The 23,364-nt window shown below is 41.4% G+C and overlaps 1 protein-coding gene across 2 annotated transcripts in view; it reads left to right on the top strand.

Annotated features, from left to right (window-relative positions):
• Positions 1-21,567, top strand: part of LOC113355621 (pleiotropic drug resistance protein 1-like) — a 74,852-nt gene extending 53,285 nt beyond the window's left edge. Inside the window, exons 1-20 of one of the 2 annotated variants that reach the window (XM_026598529.1) lie at positions 15,512-15,831; positions 15,918-16,038; positions 16,116-16,204; positions 16,294-16,538; positions 16,636-16,712; positions 16,832-16,885; positions 16,969-17,059; positions 17,132-17,433; positions 17,541-18,139; positions 18,259-18,419; positions 18,516-18,619; positions 18,699-18,855; positions 18,931-19,041; positions 19,119-19,231; positions 19,352-19,684; positions 19,770-20,144; positions 20,234-20,595; positions 20,690-20,861; positions 20,954-21,208; positions 21,307-21,567. In XM_026598529.1, the coding sequence (XP_026454314.1) occupies positions 15,512-15,831; positions 15,918-16,038; positions 16,116-16,204; positions 16,294-16,538; positions 16,636-16,712; positions 16,832-16,885; positions 16,969-17,059; positions 17,132-17,433; positions 17,541-18,139; positions 18,259-18,419; positions 18,516-18,619; positions 18,699-18,855; positions 18,931-19,041; positions 19,119-19,231; positions 19,352-19,684; positions 19,770-20,144; positions 20,234-20,595; positions 20,690-20,861; positions 20,954-21,208; positions 21,307-21,567 (4,302 nt within the window). Of the gene's footprint in view, positions 1-15,511; positions 15,832-15,917; positions 16,039-16,115; positions 16,205-16,293; positions 16,539-16,635; positions 16,713-16,831; positions 16,886-16,968; positions 17,060-17,131; positions 17,434-17,540; positions 18,140-18,258; positions 18,420-18,515; positions 18,620-18,698; positions 18,856-18,930; positions 19,042-19,118; positions 19,232-19,351; positions 19,685-19,769; positions 20,145-20,233; positions 20,596-20,689; positions 20,862-20,953; positions 21,209-21,306 lie in introns of those variants that run through there. The other variant, XM_026598528.1, reaches the window with a different exon arrangement.
• Positions 21,568-23,364: the final 1,797 nt, after the last annotated feature.

The raw sequence follows: 23,364 nt of genomic DNA, 5'->3' as shown, positions 1-23,364 counted from the left end.
GATGAAATGAATTACCTTACCGACTTTGTCAATGTAATTCAGAGTTTACTCAAAATTTGCCTTGTAACACATAATCTGTGTGAACACGAAAATAACGACGGTATCCAAGTGTTCACAACAATATTCGCATTTCATACAGAATCACTGGGAGAGATGAAATTCATATAAAACAATATGAGTTCGAAGCCTATCAGACTCTGAGCTTTCGGGCTCGTCATCGTCTGGTCACGGGGGAATAAATTAAACCATGCATACGATTAAGGCATAATAATAAAATAGAAAGTAAAGTGCTGAATGTAAATGAGACAATGATTTATGTGGTTCAGCACTAAGGCCTACGTCCACTGGGGGTTGGAGTTTCACTATGTATTGAAGAGTTACAATGATAGTCAAATGACTCTGTGTGAATTACGGAGCTAAAGGGGGAAATGGAATTCATACTTACTCTTCCTATTTCTGTCTCCTAAGATCTCCTATGCTCACTCAAAACTGGTCGACCCATTCTCTCTCGGTGGAGAGGGGTATTTATAGGGATGTAACGTGGGGTCCATTGTCTGAGACAGTTGCAACCTTATCTCCTTGATCTTTGTGATAATCCCGCTGGTATCTTCGTTCTCGACCGATGGCTCTCAACGGTCATGGTTGGTAACGATGGGCCACCTCTTTCTCCTCCACAGGTTGATTGACACGTACTCTATGTTTAGGGTGTTTAATGCGGGTGGTTGGGTCGTCTGCACGCGTCAGACAGGTGTCTGCCGGCTCCTGTCCCATCTGTGTCAGTATGTCCAATCTCCACCGTTGATCCCGGGTTCTCCTCGAGATGGAATAAAGTAGATCCTAGGGTGTTCTTCAATACTTCTCAGTGGCTCGATACTTTAGTGCTCCTAGGTTCTTAGCCGTCGGATCCGCTCGATGATGAACATGTGTAGATGATAACTATCCCTTGGGTGTAGAGACGTGGCATCGTGCCTTGATGTTTCAGGCTGTGCATCCTCCACGTGTGACTCTTCCGACACGTGGAAAATGATGAATTATGTGTATACAATTTTTCCCTTTTCTTCTGATTTGGATGTTAGTCAAAGTTAGAAGAAAACTGTCTTCACAGCTTCTTCATCTTTCCACAATAACTTCCCCTAGATTTTAGGGAACATTTCCCACTCCTTGCAATAACTCCTTCTTGAATCATAGGACGGTTTTATCATCTTTGTTATAAATAGGAGAGAGGATGTCATTGAAATAAATTTCATTCTTTCTTCTTTCTCTTGTCAGTTCATATTCTCTGAAGGTCTTCATTCTCTTTTTTTATTCTTTAGTTCTTTACTCCTGCTGTTGCTGCTAAGATCCTTGGAGGTCCCCTACCGTCGCTGCTTTTCAGATGTTTGCTGATCATCCTCATCCTCTTATTGATACTTCTGATTCAGGTATGGAGTTCTTCCAACTCGTATTTTCCTTCGATCAATTTTGTTCTTCTGCTACTATACCTAGGTTTCGTGATGAAGAACAAACATACGAAAGTATATATACCCATGTTCTTTATCATGAAACCTAGAGATTCCTCGTTGATTGTTTGAAGATTGTTTTTGATGGTCACGACTGGATTAATTAGGGTTTCTAGATTTTACTGGGTTACTTATCTTTGTGTTTCTGATGATATTTCTGGTGAACGAAATAAGTCTACAAAATTTTGTTTTATGAACATCACTTTCTTTGTTCGTCGTGTTTGTAGATATGGCTGATCGTCATTAGATTCCATATCAGACTCCACCATCGAGCCCTTATAGATCTCCTCCATCCAAAAGTCTTGATGTATCTCCGCCGAAGGGTGGTCCACCTAGGTCTTCCCAGCCAGATCCTCGAGCTCAGAAGACTTCATTTGCGTCTGGTCCCTGAGTTTCATCTACCAAGAGAGGGGATCCGCCGATGAGTTCTCAGGGTTCCCGATATGCTGTTAATCGTCCTCCTGTATCTCAGCGAGCTGAACCGACGAGTGCGCCGTCTCCTACTCCTCAACGTGCTGAGCCGCTAGATATACAACCTCTTTGTTATATTTCTCTTACTACGAATCCTTCTCAGAAGTCTATGGTCCCCCCATCTACTGCTCCAGTGAAGGGGAAAGCTGCCAAAGGTGCTGCACCGAAGGCTGACCCATCGAGAAATCCTCCAACCAAGAGGAAATCTTCGAATATCAGTCCCCATAAGAGGCCATCGTCGGATAAAGCTGATGATTCTGATGCTTCCCCAGTTATACGAAGCGTCTCGGTCGGTAAAAACAAGGTTACTTTTAAACACATAGATCTTGAGGCGTTCAAGGTAAAGCATGAGCTCGAAGCTTTCGACGTTAAGTTTTATGCTCCCGATGACGATCTCACTTATGATTTGATTAAGAATTATAAGTACGATGACTTTCATCTGCTGACAATCGTGGGGGCCTTCGAGGCTAGCCTTATGTTGCCCCTGTATAAGTCGGGTGACTCTTTTTATTACGACGTCTTGGCTCATCGTGAAAGCTCTACTCCACATACTCATTGTCGCTCGGGAGTACAGCTGTCTGGGAATTACCTTCGGTCGCTTAAGGAGTGCTACCTTCGGAGTAAGGGAGAGACGATGATGACCTGCTACGTTCCTAACCCGGCTGAGAGAAATCGGTATACTCCTGAGAACTTCAATACTTTCTTTAGCAACTACGTTAATAGTAGGAATCGTAAGCCATGGAGCGTCGGTCTTTGTACTATTCCTGCTTCCAAGGGTGAGGTTTGTCTCCTGAGTGAGGTGGCTCGAAGATCCGATACGTCCATGGTACTGAAGGAACTTCTCATCGGAAACTTTTCCCTGCTCGTGAGCGGCTCAAGCGTGATCATGATTATGAGTGGCACGCCACCGTTATTGAGGTCGTCGGTCCTTCGGCTTATGATTGGGTACCTGATCAACATGGATGACGCCCTGTTGCTGGTAGTCAGCCTCGTGATAGTGCACCGGCTCGTTATGGTAACTTCTGCCCTTGGCAGTTAAATTTTGATGGTATGGACTTTGAGTATGCCTTCGATGCTGCTGATGTAGACGAAGAGGAAAGCTCCGACGCTACCATTCCTCCGAAGGATCTTGCTAATTTCAAGGTATGACTTTTTGTGAGTTTATAATATGTATATTTTCCCCTTTTGTTCTTAGTTTGATTTGGTCGTAGTACGGAGAAAATTTCCTTCTTGATAACACTATACTATGTCCTTAGATAAAAAAGAAGAAAAAGATAGGTCTGGTTCAATCTTCCACCGCTGCCGTTGAGGAGACTGAAATTCCCGATGAGGTTACCAGCCTAGTGAACGACGAGCTTGTCGAGGAGGAAGAGGAAGCTACCGATTATGAAGAGCGTATAGGGAATTCCCCTCACAATCACGGGGATGGTGAGAAAGAGATTTCCACTGGTGGTCCAGGAGATATTAGCCTTGGAGCTACTGAAAAAGAGATTACCCCTGGAGGACAAGGAGATATACCCGCTGACCAACATACATTCCCCCCCCCCCCCCCCCCCCGACTCAGAGGAATGAAGATGTTGATCTTCAATCAACGATCCCTACTGGGTTGGGTCAAGAATTCTCTTTTGGAAAGATCCGTTCCTCTGGTGGGAAGGATGACCTTGGTGTTGTTATGGGGTTGGCTTCAGACTTCTCCTTGATCACTCCAAACGACGAGTGGGATGTTCTTGGCGAGACTAGTGGAGAAAAAGTAACTGAGATGGAAGAGAGTTCTGATGGTGAAGACGGCGATGCCCTTATTAACAAGGAGGCCCAGGCTAAAAGAAATTTTGATGCTAGAAAGAACGCTGTTGTTGATGAGGCTTCCACTGAGGCATCTTCAGAGGGATTTGAGAGGGCCATGATGCACGAAGGTGATGATGCTACACTTGACTGGATGATGAAGAAGAATTTGATGTTCTTTACGAAACCTGCTCCAGTGATCCCTGGTGAGAAGGATTATGATGCTTTCACCCATCAGAAGATGCAATTAACGTCTCATGATGAGGTTACAGAGATCTGGGAGAAGGATTTGGGAGCTACTTCCACTAGTCTTTTAGTCGATCCCTCGTATTCTGTTGCTAATATGATGGCAATTTTCGATGGGTACCAATACAGTTTCCCTCAACAGCGGATTCTTGAGGTAAGGCGTCGAAAATTTCCTCTGAGCCGGATGATCTGATGTTGTGGGTTTTTACTTACAGTTATAGCTTGTCTTTCATTAATGCAGATGATGAGAAGCGAGCATTGTAACCATACCTTGTACCAGTTCTTCAAGGCGAAGGCCTTTAAGTTGGAGGCAAAGCTTCATCACAGAGAAGGTGAGTTGACCGCTGCTGAGGCTCTTATCGCTGATAAGTACAATGAGGTATTGGATTTGAAGAATCGGATGAAGGGGAAAGAGAGGCTTGGTGCTGAAGAAGAGAAGCTTCGTCTTGAACTCGCACTTGCTCGTAGTGAGTTGGAGATGGCTCGTAATGATGCTTCATCTTCCAAAGGTTTATTTTCTTCTCTATTCTTCTCTTCGTCGCTCATTTTTGTCTTCTTAGTGTGCTGTCTGAGTCTCCCGGCCCTATCTTCAGCGGTCGATATCCGAGAATTAACATGGCTTCGGAATGAGAAGACTCGTCAAGCTTCTCGAATTAGGGAACTAGTGGAGAAAATAAAAAATGAGTCTGATAAGTGGAATGCTCGGGCAGATGAGCATAATGAATTGATGGCTCAGTATCGACAACGACGGGATCAGATGGTTGATATGCAGAATTGTTATAACTATGATCGCCGCCAGTTTGATGGTTCTTTGTTGTGGACTCGTGAGAATCTACGTGAGGCTCGTGAGGGTATTTCTCGTTTAGAAACCAGGGTGGAAAGCTTGGAAGAGGATATGCTTCAAGCTCGTTCATCTCATGATCCTGAAATTCAGGATTATATACAGCGGCTCGTTCAGCAGAGGGATGATGCCAGAGCCGAGGCCCATGCCCTTAGTAATGCTTTAGCTGCTTCTCGGGACGATGCCGCTCCTTTGGTGGACTCTGAGAAGGACCTTGAAATAAATATGTAAAGGCTTACTAAAGGGATAGAAAAGATGAGTAATGAAGTCAATCATCTTCGACATTTAGACTCCATGAAGCAGGTAGAGTTGGATAAGTGTCAGTTTTCCCTTACAAATCTTCGGTTGGATTATAAGAAAATTTCGGACGAGTATGATTTTATTGACGAAGCCTGGGACGCTGTAGTTAATGAATATGAAATAGCTTCGAGTAAGGTCGAAGGTATACACTTGTTCGGTCGTCAGTAGTCTTCGTAATTTAGATTTTCTAACCCATTTGTGTTTTTCCTTTTCAGATCTCGAGGGACAGCTTAACCTCGCAAATGAAAATATTGAAAAGTCTCAATATTCCCTAGCGTACCAAGAGGGTCAAGCCAAGTATTTCGAAGGGATATCAGGATCTAGGGATGCAGCAGCGAAGGAAGCAGCCAAAGAGGTGGCTCGATTGACATCTTTGTTGTCACAATCTGAGCTCAAGGCCACCGTTATTACTCATAAGGCTCGTTGTCAGTTGGTCGAGGAGATTAAAAAGACCTTAACCAAGATCGAACAGAACCTCCTGAAGGAACATGATATTGTTAAGAAGTATCCTCGTCATCCTATGCCTGATCCCTTGACTTACTCTTCAGGTCTTTCTTCGGGGGGAAGTGTTCCTTCGTCTCAACCGAAGAATCCTTCCAAGGGGAAGTAGTTTTTTGTGTTCGTTATAGAAAGTTGATCTTTGTTGATTACTTGGCTTTGGGCTATTTTTTGTGTATCTTGTTTTACCTTAGTTTATCCCTTGCTTAATTTTCATGATTTGTAATCAACTTTTATGGAATGGATCATCATTTGTTTGGATATGTACAACTCTGCTTTACCTGCATCATTAGTTTACTTTATTTTTAGGCAGCGAGTAAGTAAATATTGAAAATTAGGTAAATAATAAAAAGTGTTTGACGGCAGTAACGAAGGTATGCACCTTCGTTATTGACTTTGGACCTGTCACCCCGCTGACTAACCCTTGGCCAGAGGATCACTGATCGCTGGGGGTTGATGCAGCATTCCCAGATATGTGATGCGTTTATTAAAAGTATTTACATGCACCCATTCCGCTGAACCGCTGTCTTATCGATTGTTTGGGTATCTCTTTCTGCTGGAAGCCTTCCCCATGGTCGGACACTTATAGACGCTGATAGCGGAGTCCCGAGAGATTGTACATGGTTACTTTCCCCGACAGAGTTATTTTGCAAAACAAATTGTTCAATTGATAAGGTGAGGTCTGCTATTCCTCGTCCAGAGATAGAAACACGTCGAGCGGGCACGCTGTCTTCTTCTTCTGGTACTCTTCACGCAGATGCAGAACTGCGCTGCTTTATGGATAGTATCGCTTGAGATATTTAGCGCCATGGGTTCCTGAGGACTTCTCCTTTCAGATTACGCAGGTAGTAAGATCCATTCCCGGCGATGTCATGTATTATAAACGGTCTTCCCCATGTTGGTGCTAACTTGCCCCACTTTTTCTCTCGCTGGTATTGTGGTATGGTTCTCAGTACATACTGTCCTTCTACAAAGTTTATAAGCTTAACCTTCTTGTTGAATTCTCTGGATAACATTCGTTGGTAGTTTTCCATCCTTTGAAATGTTGTCTCCCTCATTTCTTCTAGATCGTCGAGCCTTTCCAGCATCATATCTTCCGTGATATTCTTCTCCCATGCTTCGGTCTTTGTGGTTGGCATGATAATTTCTGTCGGGATGACTGCTTCGGCTCCGTAAGTGAGGAGGAACGGTGATTCACCCGTGTCGGACCTTCGTGTTGTTCGGTATGCCCATAGCACGTTGTGTAATTGTTCGCACCATCGTCCTTTGTGTTCATCCAATTATTTCTTGAGGATAAGACCAAGGGTCTTATTTGTAGCTTCAGCCTGGCCGTTACTATGGGGGTAAATGGGGGTTGATTTTTTCTTCCTGATCTTGAAAGTATCAAAGAGCATATCTATGTTTTTCCCTTGTAATTTCCTGCCATTGTCATACAATTTATGCGGGAATGCCAAACCTGCAAATGATGTTCTGAAAGATGAATGTGAATACGTCCACGTCTCGGATTCTAGCTAGGGCTTTTGCCTCCACCCATTTGCTGAAGTAGTCTGTGGCTACAATTAAGAATCGCCTTTTACATGACCCTTCGATAAGGGGTCCAACGATGTTTATGCCCCATTTTGAGAATGACCAAGGACTATCTACAGAATTTAGATTTGTCGCATGAGCATGAATCTTCTTAGCAAACCGCTGGCATTCCTCGCATCTCCTGTACATCCTTGCGGCATCTTGTATCATCTGTGGCCAATAGTACCCCTGCATTTTTTCTTTATCCGCCAATGATCTCATTCCGCTGTGGTTACCTGCGTCCCCTCTATGGATATCTTTCAAAATACGATGCCCTTCCTCCCTTGATAAACATCGTAGTAGTGGTCCGAGGAAGGATTTTTTGTACAAGACTCCATCACGAAGATCGTATCTTTCTGGCTTGCTTCAAGTCTGCAGGTAGCGTACCTTCTTCAAGGTAGAGGTGAATCTCGGTTCTCCAGTCTTCTTCGTTGTTGAAGTCCTCGTCTTCGTGATCCCTCGTCATGATATCATCTTCGATGAAGTCTTCAGCAATATCCTCTCCTACGTTGTCGTCATCAATGTCCTTCCCTACATCGTCTTCAAGATTCGTAGCGAAGGACTGTTGTGGGGTGATTGAAAGTTCGTATACTCTTGTTACTTTTATGGCTTTAACGCTCTCATCTTTCAGCATGGATGATATGTATGCCAAGGCGTCGGCATGCTTGAGATCTTTTGTGCACAAGTGTCAGAACTTGATGCTTGCTATCTGAGAGGCTAAGGTCTGAACCAAAGCCATGTATGCGGAAAGGGTGTCATCGTAGACATTGTATTCTAGTTCTATTTTTCGAATGACCAACTGAGAATCACTTGTTAGGCGTACATCTGTTATCCCCATTTCTATTATTAACCGGAGGGCATGTACTACAGCTTCGTACTCAACGATGTTGTTGGTATGCCCCTTGAATTCCAATCTTAGTGCATGCACGATCCTGTCTCCGGTGGGAGAGGTAATCACGATGCCTATGCCTGTGCCCTCTCTATTTCTCGATCCATCGACGAAGATTTCCCATCTTCTTTGGCTTGAGGGTTCGAGTATATCGACTGGATCTTTCCCGTCCTCTTCTGCTTCTGGTATGTCCTCCACTTCTTCGTCATTACCCAGAGGTAAGTCCGCCAAAAAACTCGCTAAGACCTGTGACTTTTAGGCAGTTTGGATCTCGTGGATAATGTTGAATTAATCCAGATGAGTGTTCCATTTTTCTATCCTTCCTACTTTCCCTGCGCTCTTGAGGACAGCTTCCAACAGTGCTTTATATGGGACCCGAACATGATGAGTCAAGAAATACGTTCTTAGCTTTTGGGTTGCCCATACTAATGCTAGTATGAGCTGCTCAATCTTCGTGTAGTTTCCTTCCGCCGGGTTGAGAGTCTTGCTGACATAGTAGATTGGTTGCTCAACCTTCGTGTTGGTTTTGACAAGGACCGCGCTGACCGCATCTTCGATTGTTGCTATGTACAGGGACAACACCTCATCGGGATAGGGATTTTGGAGGATCGGGATCGTGGCCAGGTATTCTTTTTATCTTCTGGAAGGCTTTCTCGCATCCGGCGGTCCATTCGAATTTGCTCCCTTTTTTGAGAATGTTGAAGAAATGTTTGCATTTGTCCGATGACCTGGCGATAAATCTTCCCAGAGCCGCTAGGGATCCGTTGAGCTTCTGTACTTCTTTCAGGTTCTTTGGGGACGGCATTTCCACGATGGCCTGGATCTTGGAGGGATCCACTTCGATGCCTCTCTTCGTTACGAGATATCCGAGGAATTTCCCTGAGGTGACGCCGAATGTGCATTTTTCTGGGTTCACTTTCATGCTGTGTTTCCTCATGGCTTCGAAGATATCCCTCAAGTATCGATGGTGGTCTTTGCGCAGCTTACTTTTGACGAGCATATCATCGACGTAGACTTCTAGAGTGTTCCCGATCCATGGTTTGAAGATAGCATCAACCATCCTTTCGTATCTTGCCCTGCATTTCTAAGTCCAAAGGGCATCCTTGTATAATAGTAGAGGCCGTGCGGGGTATAAAATGTTGTGTGTTGTTGATCTTCTTCCGTCAGGGATACTTGGTTGTAACCAGAATATCCATCCATGAATGACAGTTCTTCGTACCCTTCAACGGCTTCTACCAGTTGATCGATGCTTGGGAGGGGGTAACTATCCTTCGGACAAGCCTTATTGAGGTTGGTGAAGTCGATGCATATTCTTACTCCTCCATTCTTCTTCGGTACGATGACCATGTTCGAGATCCATGTTGGATACTTCACTTACTTGATAAACCCTGCTTCTAACAGTTTACGGAGCTCTTTCTCAATTGCTTGGTGGTACTCTGGCGCCACTTTTCGTACTTTCTGCCTGAAGGGGACCGTGCCCGGCTTTATACGGAGTTCGTGATGAATTATCTTCAGATCAATTCCTGGCATGTCTCATAATTTCCATGCAAAGATGTCCGCATACTCCATGAGTAGCTTGATTAGAGCCATATCTCTTTCTTTGTCCATTAAAGTCCTTATTTTGATCATATTCGGGTTATCTTCGGTCCCTATATTGATCTCCTTCATGGGTTCCACAGATGTGAATATAGGCTTCAGTTCCCCTAGGAGAGGGACGTTCTTTAATTGCTATTTGGTAGGCTCTCCATCCCCCTTAGCTGTGGAGGTACCTGCTTCGGTGTTTATAACGATGCTCTCCTTCGTCAGACTTCTTCCGGAGATCTCTTCCAGATAAAGGTCAATTTCTTTCTCCTTGACAACTTCTTTGTTTCGGTTTCTTCGGGATTTACGCTGCTCATCTTGCTTGTTGTTGAGATGATTTTGTATATCCTGACATTCTCGAGCAGTTACCTGATCTCCCTTTATTTCCATTACCCCTTCGGGTGTTGGGAATATAAGGTACTGATGATAAGTCGCTGCTACCCCTTTGAGCTTGTGTACCCATCTTCGCCCGATGATGGCATTGTAAGGAGAAGGAGCGTCCACTATGCTGAATCGTGTATCAACCTTCATTAGTCCTGCGTTTACTTGTAAAACAATGTCTCTTAGAGGCTTCGTTGTGGCCCATTGAATCCATATATGGTGTAGTACGAAGACATCAATTGTTCTTCATTCAGCTCCATTCGTTTGAACGTGTCATAAAACAGTACATTGACCGAGCTCCCTCCATCAATGAGGACCTTCCTGGTATTGCACCCCGCGATGGGTAATGTGAGAACCAAGTGGTCGTTCTGATCCTCCATGTCATCATATAAATCCTCAGCATAGAAAGTTATTGGAGCGTTTATCCATTGTTCGTGTTCCTCCACTTCTACTCGACCGATTTTGTACAACTCACAGTAATCTTCAAATTGCTTCCTTAACCTTTTGCCTATCTGGGAAGTTAGTGATGGTCTAGTGGCTTCAGAGCATGAGATATTGTTGAGCGTTCGATTACCCTCGGGTAGCTGGACTTGCTTGCTTCGCTTAGCCCTCTCTTCTATGTCGGCCTTTTGTAAGTATTGCTTGAGGTCACCAGCGTCAATCAGCTTTTGAATCATTATCTTGAGGTTCTTGCATTTTTCAGTCTGATGCCCGTTGAAGCAGCTGTACTCACAGTAGTCTCTAGATTTCTCGGATAGTGGTGGATGCTTCCCTTTGGACCAAGGCCACTCTAAGTTCTCTCGATCCTTAATCTCCCTTAGGATGCGAGTGTAGTTGGTGTTGAGCTTCATAAAGACTTGGTCTTCGAATTTTTGGTCGTCGCATCGACGATCATCCCTTCGTCCTCTCTTATCTTTACTGGGACGTTCATTTGAACCTCCCCTCTTTGATCCGCTAGCATGCTCTATTGAGTTCGTTCGATGAGATCTTTGAGTTTGGGGTCTAGGATTGTTCCGCTGGATTTCTTATAACCTGGCGTGATTTTAGATGATTACCTAAAGGTCTCCTTCAATCGTAGGTACACTTCCGTGAATCTCCACAAATAATGGGCTCATTCTGCCTAATCCCCATTTGTAACAGTTGATGCTGACCACTGGATCTACGTTCCCTATAGCTTGACAAATTTTGTGCCATATGTCGGTATATTCCCTGATCGTTTCCTTGTAAGCTATAGCTAATGAGAAGAGCTTGTCTATTCCGGGGTTGACAGCCTTGTTGTACATGTATGTCCCTAAGAATTTCTCAGTGAGCTGGTTGTAGGAATCGATGGAGTTTGGAGGTAGGTTGTCGAACCAAGATAGTGCTGATCCCGTTAGACTTGAAGGAAAGAGGACTGCATCGTTTTGATCCCATCGGGCTAAAATACGATTATAGTATCGAAGATGAGCTGCAGGGTCGTTGGATCCATCGTAACATTCGAACGCTGGAACGAGACACTTTTGAGGGATAAACGCTTTGGCCAAGTGGTGAGTCAGCGGCATGGTGTTAGCTTCTCTCATTACTTCCTCTAGTCCCCCTCTTGTCTAGATTTCAACTACTTAATTTCATCCATCATCTCCGCACGAAGGTCCTCCATCGCCCGTTGGTGATCGTCTTTTGTCGTGGATCGTCCTGATCTTTGGTTTTCACTATCGAAATAATCTGAATCTTCGGGGACGTAGTCTGGGTCTGATGGTCTACTTTCTCTGGCAGGTCTTCGATCTAACAGTTCCGATTGTTGGTGTTTGTCAGGATGATTCTTCGATCACGATTGGGCTCTGGTGCCTTTGAGTTTGCTTTGTCATGTTGGCGCGTCGCTCCTATGCTTTGGGCGATCCTATCCTTGAGCTCCTGATTTTCTCGAGTTAGCAGTGCCACTGCTTCTGCGTACACCTTCTGGTTCTTCTTTAACTCTTCGAGCTCTGCCATCAGTTGGGGGGTATGGTTCGATCCTTGATTTGGGGTTCCGGTTCGCGCCTTCCCTCCAATGGCCATCGCGTGACCTTCGTCAACTGTATGGATTAGAGGGGGGCAGATCGGTTGTGACTATTGGTAGATCCACGCGCGGGGGCGCTGGCTGGTTTACTATCAGCAAGGGTTGAGTAACTGTCAGAGCTTAGTTTTGGTCGTTCGTTGAAGGCATCCCGAAGACCAGTTGGTGCATCGTTTATTCTGCAAACCCTTCCCGTTGTTCATGCATTCTGGTGGCTCTCATTGTCTTTGCTGCATCATCTTTGGCTGCTAAATCGGCTTTGGCTGCTGCCGTTTTGAGGGACGCCGCTGCTACGGCGTTGGCATCCAATGGTGAGGTGATCTACGAGGCATCAGGCTTCTGGTTGGCTACCTTCGGTTTCTCGCCTTTTTGCTTGCTGCGGGTCACAACTGGGGTAGTCCTTGGTGTTTCCTTCGAAGAGGCTTTGGTTTTGCCCACCTCCTTCGTTTTCCCCATCTTTAACTTTCTGCAAAAATAAGAAGTAGTCGAAGAAACAAAATCCACGTTGATTTTGTTAACAAAGTCTGTTCGGAGAAAGTTCGTTAGTAAAGTCTATTCAAAGAAAGTTTATTAGTGAAATATGTTCAAAGAAAAGGCGTAAACCCCAGTGTGTATTTAAAGGTTTTCAACGTTCTCAAGGGGAAATGCATGGCCGACCATTGTAAACATAGATCTATGGACAGGTTCGAAATACTTTGAGAAACATTACCAGCCCACGGGTTCATATATGAACGCCCAGTTCTAACGTATGTTTTGTTAGAAAATATACGAAAACGATGAAAACTTAAACGAGATGTTTTGTCAAGGAACTCAAATTATCCGCGAGGAAAAATATAGATCTGAAAAGGTTGTCAAGGAAAAAGCAGATCTAGAGTGCTTTTTGCAATAGTACACGCTGATCTTAAAGGAAAACATAGATCTTTTCAAAGAAAACATTGATCTTAATATAAGTTGTTCAAAGCACTATTATAGGGGAATAGCGCTGAGACCCAAAAAGTAAAATCACAGGGAAAGATAATCTTTTACCGGGACTAGAGTCCATGTTTCTAGCGCCAGATTGTGAACACGAAAATAACGATGGTATCCAAGTGTTCACAAACAATATTCGCATTTCATGCAAAATCATTGGGAGAGATGAAATACATATAAAACAATATGAGTTCGAAGCCTATCAGACTTTGAGTCTTCAAGCTCGTCATCTTCTGGTCACGGGGGAATAAATTAAACCATGCATACGAGTAAGTCATAATAATAAAACAGAAAGTAAAGTGCTGAATGTAAATGAGACAATGATTTACGTGGTTCAGCACTAAGGCCTACGTCCACGGGGGTTGGAGTTTCACTATGTATTGAAGAGTTACAATGATAGTCAAATGACTCTGTGTGAATTACGGAGCTAAAGGGGGAAATGAAATTCATACTTACTCTTCCTATTTCTCTCTCCTAAGATCTCATATGCTCACTCAAAACTGGTCGACCCATTCTCTCTCAGTGGAGAGGGGTATTTATAGGGATGTAACGTGGGGTCCATTGTCTGAGACAGTTGCAACCTTATCTCCTTGATCTTTGTGATAATCCCGCTGGAATCTTCGTTCTCGACCGATGTCTCTCAACGATCACGGTTGGTAACGATGGGCCACCTCTTTCTCCTCCACAGGTTGATTGACACGTACTCTATGTTGAGGGTGTTTAATGCGGGTGGTTGGGTCGTCTGCACGCGTGAGACAGGTGTTTGCCGCTCCTGTCCCATCTGTGTCAGTATGTCCAATCTCCACCGTTGATCCCGGGTTCTCCTCGAGATGGAATAAAGTAGATCCTAGGGTGATCTTCAGTACTTCTCAGTGGCTCGATACTTTAGTGCTCCTAGGTTCTTAGCCGTCGGATCCGCTCGATGATGAACATGTGTGGATGATAACTGTCCCTTGGGTGTAGAGATGTGGCATCGTGCCTTGATTTCTCAGGTTGTGCATCCTCCACGTGTGACTCTTTCGACACGTGGAAAATGATGAATTATGTGTATACAATCTGCATTCTGATCTGAAATCTACCTCATAACCAGAATTTTGTATTGCAACTCAAAAACTTAAAATCTGCAACATAACCCAAATCTTTTATTGTTTTGCTCAGTGCTTACTGATCCAAAATCTGTTTAAACCAAAACAAACAAAAAGAAGAATAATTAACTATCATTTATAGAGTTTAATATGCTTCAAAGCAAGAGAAAATAAAAAACACATATAGAGTTTAATAGTATTGATTTTTAATTTTCCTTGACATGATGGATTCTCTTGCATAGTATTCACTCATCAAACGTGCCCTCGTAACATCCATACACCAAGCCAAGCCCTCTAGAAGCTTTACAGTTTCCTGCCTCGTGATGTCACTCGAGATGCTGCTCTTTCATTTTCACTCATCCAGCAATCAAGAAGCTTTATTAGGGTAAAATATCCAAAAACTACGGCACATACAAAGTACGGCTCATGCATTATGCATCTGGCTGGTGCTTCTAGAATCTAGATGATACCGAAAATTGTTTCCTATGCTTATGACTTCTGTTATGAAATGATAAAATGCACGTATTTTGTGGTGCACGTCCTGACTTATCATCCAATGTTGATTCACACCATTCTCCATTCTCCGTGACTGGATTCACATGGAGTCGAAAGAATTATCAGTTCAAGATTGATTAGGAGGTCACATGCATAACGTCCACAGACTTTTTAACTTCTATATGAACCGTGGGAGAAAAACTAAAACAAAACCGCCTTTCACCATTTTTTTTTTCTTTATTAATGAGGCCCATCTCTTGGGAGACGTGCACATGGTATGGGTTTGTGGGAGGCGGTTTTTTTGGGTGGTTTTTCTCTAGGTTCGGTTCGTCGAGAGTTTTTGTTTTAACTTTTGCTCCGAGGCCAGTCTTGTTGGGGTAACCCACGGATAGAACATGCAGGTGGCTTAGAGCATTCAAATAACTCGTATATCTGTTTGTGAAATCATGAAAGACAATCTAGTTAAACAAGCAAGAAAATTCAGATTATTAAACAGATACAGATGACCATCTTAGCTGTGATTTTCCTCGTCATTGACTGATATTCAACAAAATACTAATTTTTTGATTTCTCAATACTCCACGTTTTTATACAAAAGTCTCGAACTCATAAACCTCCACAGTCTCCATATATATATATATATATATATATATATAAAGATCCCTCTTATTCTTTCCAAGATACTCTCAATTTTATAACAAACTCCACTCCAAAAGAATTTGAAGCAGAGGAGTTGTTCAACAGAGGAGTGTTGTGAAATAGAGATATCTATATATACAAGAATTTTCAACGAATAAAGAATTTCCAAGATACTCTTAATTTTGAGAAGAAGAAGAAGAAAACCCGGAGTCGGTTTTGCAGTTTTGGCTGGTTGTAATGGATCGTGGTGAAATATATAAAGTAGCAAGTTTGAGAAGAAGTTCATCAGCTTGGAGAAACAATTCTGCGCAAGAAATATTCTCAAGATCAAGTAGAGATGAAAATGATGAAGAAGCATTAAAATGGGCTGCTTTAGAGAAACTTCCAACTTATAATCGTTTAAGAAAAGGGATTCTCCCTGATGGTGATGCAACTAAAGAAATAGATATTCATAATCTTGGGTTTCCAGAGAAAAAAGAATTGATTGAGAGATTATTAAGAGTTTCTGAAGAAGATAATGCCAAGTTCTTGACGAAACTTAAGAATCGAATTGATAGGTAATAATTAATCTTTCTCTGTTTTTGTCTCTGTTTTTTTTTTCCCTCTCTGTTTCTAATGACTCTGTTTTTGAATTGTGTTACAGAGTGGGACTTGATCTTCCAACAATTGAAGTGAGGTATGAAAATCTTAGTATAGATGCTGAATCTTATGGACAAGGAAGATCTTTACCCACACTACTCAACGCTACTGTCAATGTTATTGAGGTAACAATATCATTCATATGGATTTTTATTCCATATTGAAGAATTATTAGCTAAAGTAAACTTTTGTTCATTTGCAGGGGTTTTTGAGTTTTCTCCGTATTCTACCGAATAGAAAGAAACCATTTTCAATCCTTAATGACGTTAGCGGAATCATCAAACCTAACAGGTACGGGTTAACCCTGCTTTTGCTTCTATCCAAATCCCGAAAAGAAAAAGCTCAAGTAATTGTGCTAATGCACGAACATTTTTTTATAGGATGACACTGCTTTTAGGGCCACCCAGTTCTGGAAAAACTACTATGCTCTTGGCTTTGGCTGGAAAGCTTGATAAAGATCTTAAGGTGTCAGGGAGAGTAAGTTATAATGGCCATGGAATGCATGAATTTGTTCCACAAAGAACATCTGCGTATATCGGTCAATATGATCTTCATATCGGAGAAATGACTGTCAGAGAAACCTTGGCTTTCTCCGCTAGATGTCAAGGTGCTGGAACTGGTTATGGTGAGTAAAGCTGAATTGTGTTTTGTTGTGTCCATTGATGCATGATTGACAAAGTATTGTATGAATCTGAACTCTATTGATTTTGGAACATGAACAGATATGTTGGCAGAGATTTCAAGAAGGGAAAAAGCTGCAAACATTAAGCCTGATCCAGATATTGATGTCTATATGAAGGTATAGATAGCTTTATTGTTTTTCTTTAAGTCGTATATTGATGTCAAGCAAAAATCATTTTTCGAGTTCATGCATGGATTTTCTCTCTAAGCTCGATTTTATCTGACGATTTTTTATAGGCAGCAGCAATAGATGGTCAAGAAGCCAATGTAGTTACAGACTACATTTTAAAGGTATCATCTTGTCACTGCAAAACCATATTTGGTTAAGAGGCTTGACGATTTTACTTACTAACACGTTTTGCGTAAAATTTTAGATTTTGGGGTTGGATATCTGCGCTGATACCCTGGTTGGTGATGAAATGTTGAGAGGTATCTCTGGGGGACAAAAGAAACGTGTAACGACAGGTAGAACAACTCTCTGTCTTATATCAGCAATAAGATGTGAATGAATGCTAAGATGAATTTCTAACTTGATAGGGGAAATGATGGTCGGGCCGGCAAGAGCATTGTTCATGGATGAGATATCTACAGGTCTAGACAGTTCTACGACGTTTCAGATTGTGAGTTCACTTAGGCAGACGGTCCATATCATGAATGCTACCGCTGTGATATCTCTTCTGCAACCAGCACCAGAAACTTATAATCTCTTCGACGACATTATCCTCCTGTCTGATGGGAAAATCGTTTATCAAGGTCCGCGAGAACATGTGCTTGAGTTTTTTGAGTCTATGGGATTCAGATGTCCGGAAAGGAAAGGAGTAGCGGATTTCTTGCAAGAAGTGAATTTCTTCCTTGCCTATTTTTTTACATATTTGTTTGCTTAGATATCGCATGTTCAATTATTTTTGTAAACCTTCTTACAGTTTTCGCTTCCATTTCTTTACAGGTAACATCAAAGAAAGATCAGCAACAGTATTGGGCTCGTAGAGATGAGCCTTATTCTTTCGTCACAGTCACTGATTTTACACATGCTTTTCAGTCGTTCCATATTGGCCGAAAATTAAGAGAAGAACTTGCGACTCCATTTAACAAGTCGAAGAGCCACCCAGCTGCTTTAACCACTGAGAAATACGGAGTTAGCAAGACTGAACTTTTAAAAGCTTGTGTCGCAAGAGAATACTTGTTAATGAAAAGGAATTCCTTTGTTTATATTTTCAAGTTGTTCCAGCTTATCTTCATTGCATTTGTTACGATGACACTCTTTCTGCGTACTGAAATGAAGGAAGATACTGTTGTCGATGGTGGGATATATATGGGAGCTTTGTTTTTTACTCTTATGATGATTATGTTTAACGGGTTTTCGGAGCTTGCCATGACTGTGATGAAGCTTCCTGTGTTTTTCAAGCAAAGAGATCTGCGCTTTTACCCTGCATGGGCATATACTCTTCCTGCATGGATCCTCAAAATTCCTATCACATTTGTAGAAGTTGCGGTTTGGGTGTTCATGACTTACTACGTCATTGGATTTGATCCAAATGTCGAAAGGTATTATACTTTTTTGGTTATTGATCGATGAAAGGTATTAGATTTGTAAAACAAGTTCCCAACATGAATTCCGCATTTTGCAAGTCGTGAAAATGATTATCCAAATTTAACTTTTGCAGGTTGTTTAGGCAGTACTTTCTACTCCTATTTGTAAACCAGATGGCTGCAGCACTGTTCCGGTTAGCTGCAGGGTTGGGAAGAAATATGATAGTTGCAAACACAATTGGGTCGTTCAGTTTACTTATTCTATTGGCACTTGGAGGATTCGTTCTATCTCGAGGTAATCAATCAAAATCCAATTAATTAAATACTTTCCATCTCTTTAGTTTTCTTTCTTGCTGCCATCAACTATGGATATTTAACTTTTATGACACAGATAATGTGAAAAAATGGTGGATCTGGGGATACTGGATATCTCCGTTGATGTATGGGACAAATGCAGCACTCGCGAACGAGTTTTATGGGAGTCGATGGCAGAGAGTAAGGATTACAGTTTGAAATAGATTCTTAAGTAACTTAATTTTACTAAGCTTAAAACTAACTAATTACTGTTTTGTAGGCTCTTCCCGGTACTAATGATAGACTAGGAGAGGCAATTATCAAATCTCGTGGATTCTTCGCAGATCCATCTTGGTATTGGATTGGAGTTGGGGCGTTGCTTGGATATGTCATCTTATTCAACTTGCTTTTCACCTTGGCTCTTACTTATCTCAATCGTGAGTATTTTCCTACTTTCAAAAAAAATTATAACCGAGGTTACATTTTCTAATATTGCAATCAAATTTGTGCAGCATTTGCAAATTCCCGGACAGTCATATCTGATGATTCAGTGTCTAATAAAACTGGAAAAGAGATGGAGTTATCCTCTGGTAGAAAGAACTCCACAAGTCGTGGTTCTAGAGGTGATTATAATGCAACAAATTTATATTTGTTGGTTTAGTATTGTGCACTAGTATCTAATCGACATCTTTATTCACAGGGATGGACTCCATTATTGAGGAAAACGGAAACAAAAAGCGTGGAATGGTTCTTCCGTTTCAGCCTCTTTCTATCACTTTTGATGAAATTACATATTCCGTCGACATGCCAGCGGTAAGTATTCATAAAGTTGTCCACTTGGAGACTTTGAAAGGCTATATCAAAGGAAGTGACTATTGATTACTACACAAACATTTGAAGCTTAAAAACAAAGTTTTATGGTGTATTACTCAGGAAATGAAAGCTCAAGGAGTCACTGAAGATCGACTGGAGCTTCTAAAAGGTATCAGTGGAGCTTTTAGGCCAGGAGTTCTTACAGCTTTAATGGGTGTTAGTGGTGCGGGTAAGACTACTCTTATGGATGTTTTGGCGGGAAGAAAAACTGGTGGACATATTGATGGAAACATTATGATATCTGGTTATCAGAAAAAGCAAGAGACATTTGCTCGCATATCAGGATACTGTGAGCAAAACGACATACATTCTCCACATGTCACAATCTATGAGTCCATTCTCTATTCTGCTTGGCTTCGGTTACCCCAGGATGTCCAACCTGAAACAAGAAAGGTTTGTAGAGTGATTTAAATTCCAATATTATTGAAAATCAATTTGATCCACAAAAATAAACTCAATCAGTTACTATTGACTGTAGATGTTCGTTGAGGAGGTAATGGAGCTTGTCGAGTTGTCTTCACTACGAGGAGCACTAGTTGGGCTGCCTGGTGTAAATGGTCTATCAACTGAGCAGAGAAAACGATTAACCATTGCTGTTGAGTTGGTTGCGAACCCGTCCATTATATTTATGGATGAGCCAACATCTGGCCTAGATGCAAGGGCAGCAGCAATTGTGATGAGAGCAGTGAGGAATACTGTGGACACAGGAAGAACTGTTGTATGCACCATCCATCAGCCCAGCATTGACATATTTGAATCCTTCGACGAATTATTCCTAATGAAGAGAGGAGGACAGGAAATTTACGTTGGACCACTGGGGCACCATTCTTGCCATTTAATCAGCTATTTTGAGGTGAAACCTTAACACTGGAAATTCTAGTTTCTAGCTTTCATTTATCTACTGAATACGCTCTTGACAAATAAAGTGTGGATTCAATATAGGGAATTGAAGGAGTCAGTAAAATCAAAGATGGTTATAATCCGGCAACATGGATGTTGGAGGTGACTTCTGCAGGACAAGAAGCTGGTCTAGGGGTTGACTTCACTGATATATACAAAAACTCAGAGCTATATAAGAGAAACAAAGATCTCATCAAAGAACTAAGTGTTGCACCTCCTGGTACCAAGGACCTATACTTCCCGACCAAGTACTCGAGATCATTCTTTACTCAATGCATGGCTTGCCTGTGGAAACAATACTGGTCATACTGGCGAAACCCTCCATACACGGCAGTGAGATTTTACTTTACAGTGGTCATCGCACTGATGTTTGGTACAATTTTCTGGGATCTTGGTACTAGGACGTAAGTCGTATAAAGATTAGTACATCCAGTTTTTATAGTTTTTCTCTCATGATTCAATCTTTTTACTATCATCCATTGTTTTTATAAATTGCAGGTCACGAAGACAAGATTTGTTTAATGCTTTGGGTTCTATGTATCTCGCTGTTATCTTTCTTGGAGTTCAAAATACCTCCTCAGTACAACCGATTGTTGCTGTAGAGCGAACAGTCTTTTACAGAGAAAGAGCTGCTGGAATGTACTCCGCCTTACCATATGCCTTCGGACAGGTAACTTGTGATTTTCTTTCATGATATTTTTAAGATATATAACTGAGAATAATTTTTATGGTGGTCACTGATTTCGTTTCTAATCATTGCAGGTAGTTATTGAGATTCCATATATCTTGATGCAATCTTTGGTATACGGAGTTATAGTGTACGCCATGATCGGATTTGAATGGACAGCCGCAAAGTTTTTCTGGTATATCTTCTATATGTTTTTCACGTTGTGTTACTTTACGTTCTACGGAATGATGACCGTGGCAGTGACACCAAACGAAACCATTGCTTCCATTATTGGTGCTGCATTCTACGGTTTATGGAATCTCTTTTCAGGATTTATAGTCCCACGAACGGTACGTTACAATGGATATGGATATCGATTTTATAGAAACTACAAAGTTTACCATTTCTTACTCGTTGTCTAATGTTTTTCCTTTGTGACTGATTACAGAAAATTCCAATTTGGTGGAGATGGTACTACTGGGCATGTCCTGTTGCATGGACCTTATATGGATTGGCTGTCTCACAATTTGGAGACATACAAACTGTCATGGTTGACACAAACGTTACCGTAGAGGTTTTCATGAAGGATTATTTCGGGTTCGAGCGCGATTTCCACCCAGTGGTTGCAGTTGTTGTCTTCGGCATTCCCGTACTTTTCGCTTTCATCTTTGCCTATGCCATTAAAACTCTTAACTTCCAGAAAAGATAGTAGATTAGTCGTCCTCTATTTGGCTTACATATTTGTTATTGTTGTTGTGTTATATTCGAGTTTCATCAAGGTTTAAGATGTGGCAGTACACGAGGCTTTGGAACATTGGTCTTGGTATTTTTTGTGTAGTTTATTGGTTCATTATTTTTTTCCATTCCATGTAATATTTTTTTATGTATATTTTGGGTATTTTAATAAAATGAGTGGAGACTAATAAATCTTACATTTTGGGGAGCCTGAAAGCCATCTTAAACTTAAACTTAAACATACCAGTTATTGGTGTGTAAGGCAACGTCAAAAATGCTACTCTACTTAATTGGATTGCACTTGAGAAACGTCCCAAAAATTGTAAGGGAACACCATATCAATTTGTCCCCCACTACTGTTAAATTTTCCATTCAAGAAAGTTGGATGGTCAACTTCTTGGGCATATGTCGACTATCCTTTCTCATCAACACAAGTTAAGTCTAGTCAAATCAAAGAACATCAAACATCTATAAGTTCCACGAGATTCTTTTTCTAATCAGTCAATTTTATGTTTTTCTCTCTTTCAAATCCCACCTTGTTGGATCATTTTCTACCATATCTTTTGGTTTAGAGGGTAAACAGATCATTTTCATCAATTTACAGTAATCAACATTAGTATGGAGGATTATAAATGTTATTAATTGTTCACATAAAATAACCAACCATTCTTTGTGGTCTTGGATGGTTTGGGGGGGAAGACGAGATGAAAAAATGTACAATATTATCTTTGTCACTGATTCAAATTTATGATGACATTTATTTTTGAGTCCAAATTGGTGTACTCCCAATATACCGGGATGCACGTTCCAGCCCATTGGTGTAAAAATTCAGCTGGTTTTTAGAACCACCTCAAAATAGAGGTTGTGTTAATTTTTTTTTTTTTTTTTTTTGTGTTAATAGTTTATCTTTTTTTTTTCTCTTTCTTCTCCATTATTTTGGATCCTATTAACCATCGCTGAATTGGGGGCCCTGGAAAATAATTGGGAATCTCTAGCTACAGGACAAAAAGGTCATGAAATAGTAATTGGGGGTTATCCCTAATCCCCAAATTTTTTAAATGGCTAAACTACCCCAAATCATTAATGGTAATTAGTAATTAAGTTAAGTTAATTAATTGGTAATTAATTTAGTTACATTAAAATCAGATTTAAGGATTAAATTTTGATAATAGAAAAATTATGTTTTTGTGTTGGAGAGAGGAAGAAAGTGAGTTTTGGGGGAAATTTTAGGTTATTTGAAATGAGTGATTCTAGTGGAGGAAATGATGTAGGTGAAGATTCAAACAACATACGTGATTGTGTTGATGGTGAGATTGTCTCAACTAATCCTATGGATTGGATGTTTGATGAAGAGATGTTAATAGAGGAAGCTTTGATAATTGTTGCAAATGAAGATCCTTTTTTCTCAAAATGAAGGAACCAAAGCTCAAAATGAAGAACCCAAAGATCAAAACAATCAGGTAAACTTCCTACACTCTTCAAATTGTCTGAATGGTGCTCCAAGTGATCGATTCATGGTCGAGATGGAACTGCTCAGAGTGAGGGTCGTTAGGTCGGAAGTATAATAAACTAACGACCCTTGAGAGTCGTCAGTGAATTGGCACAAAAATAAACGACTCCAATCTGCAGTTATGAAAAATCGTTAATCAAGTTTGAAAAAGATGACGACTCCATCTTTTAGGTCATCTAGAGTCGTTAATTCAATATATTTAGAACCCAACTGATAGACACATTTTTGTGTCTGAATTGTCCTCAGTGTCTCTATTGCTAG

Source organism: Papaver somniferum, chromosome 3 (assembly GCF_003573695.1).
Source record: "Papaver somniferum cultivar HN1 chromosome 3, ASM357369v1, whole genome shotgun sequence".
NCBI lineage: Eukaryota > Viridiplantae > Streptophyta > Magnoliopsida > Ranunculales > Papaveraceae > Papaver > Papaver somniferum.
Note: the sequence above shows the minus strand (reverse complement) of the source record. Positions and strands in the feature narration are given on the sequence as shown.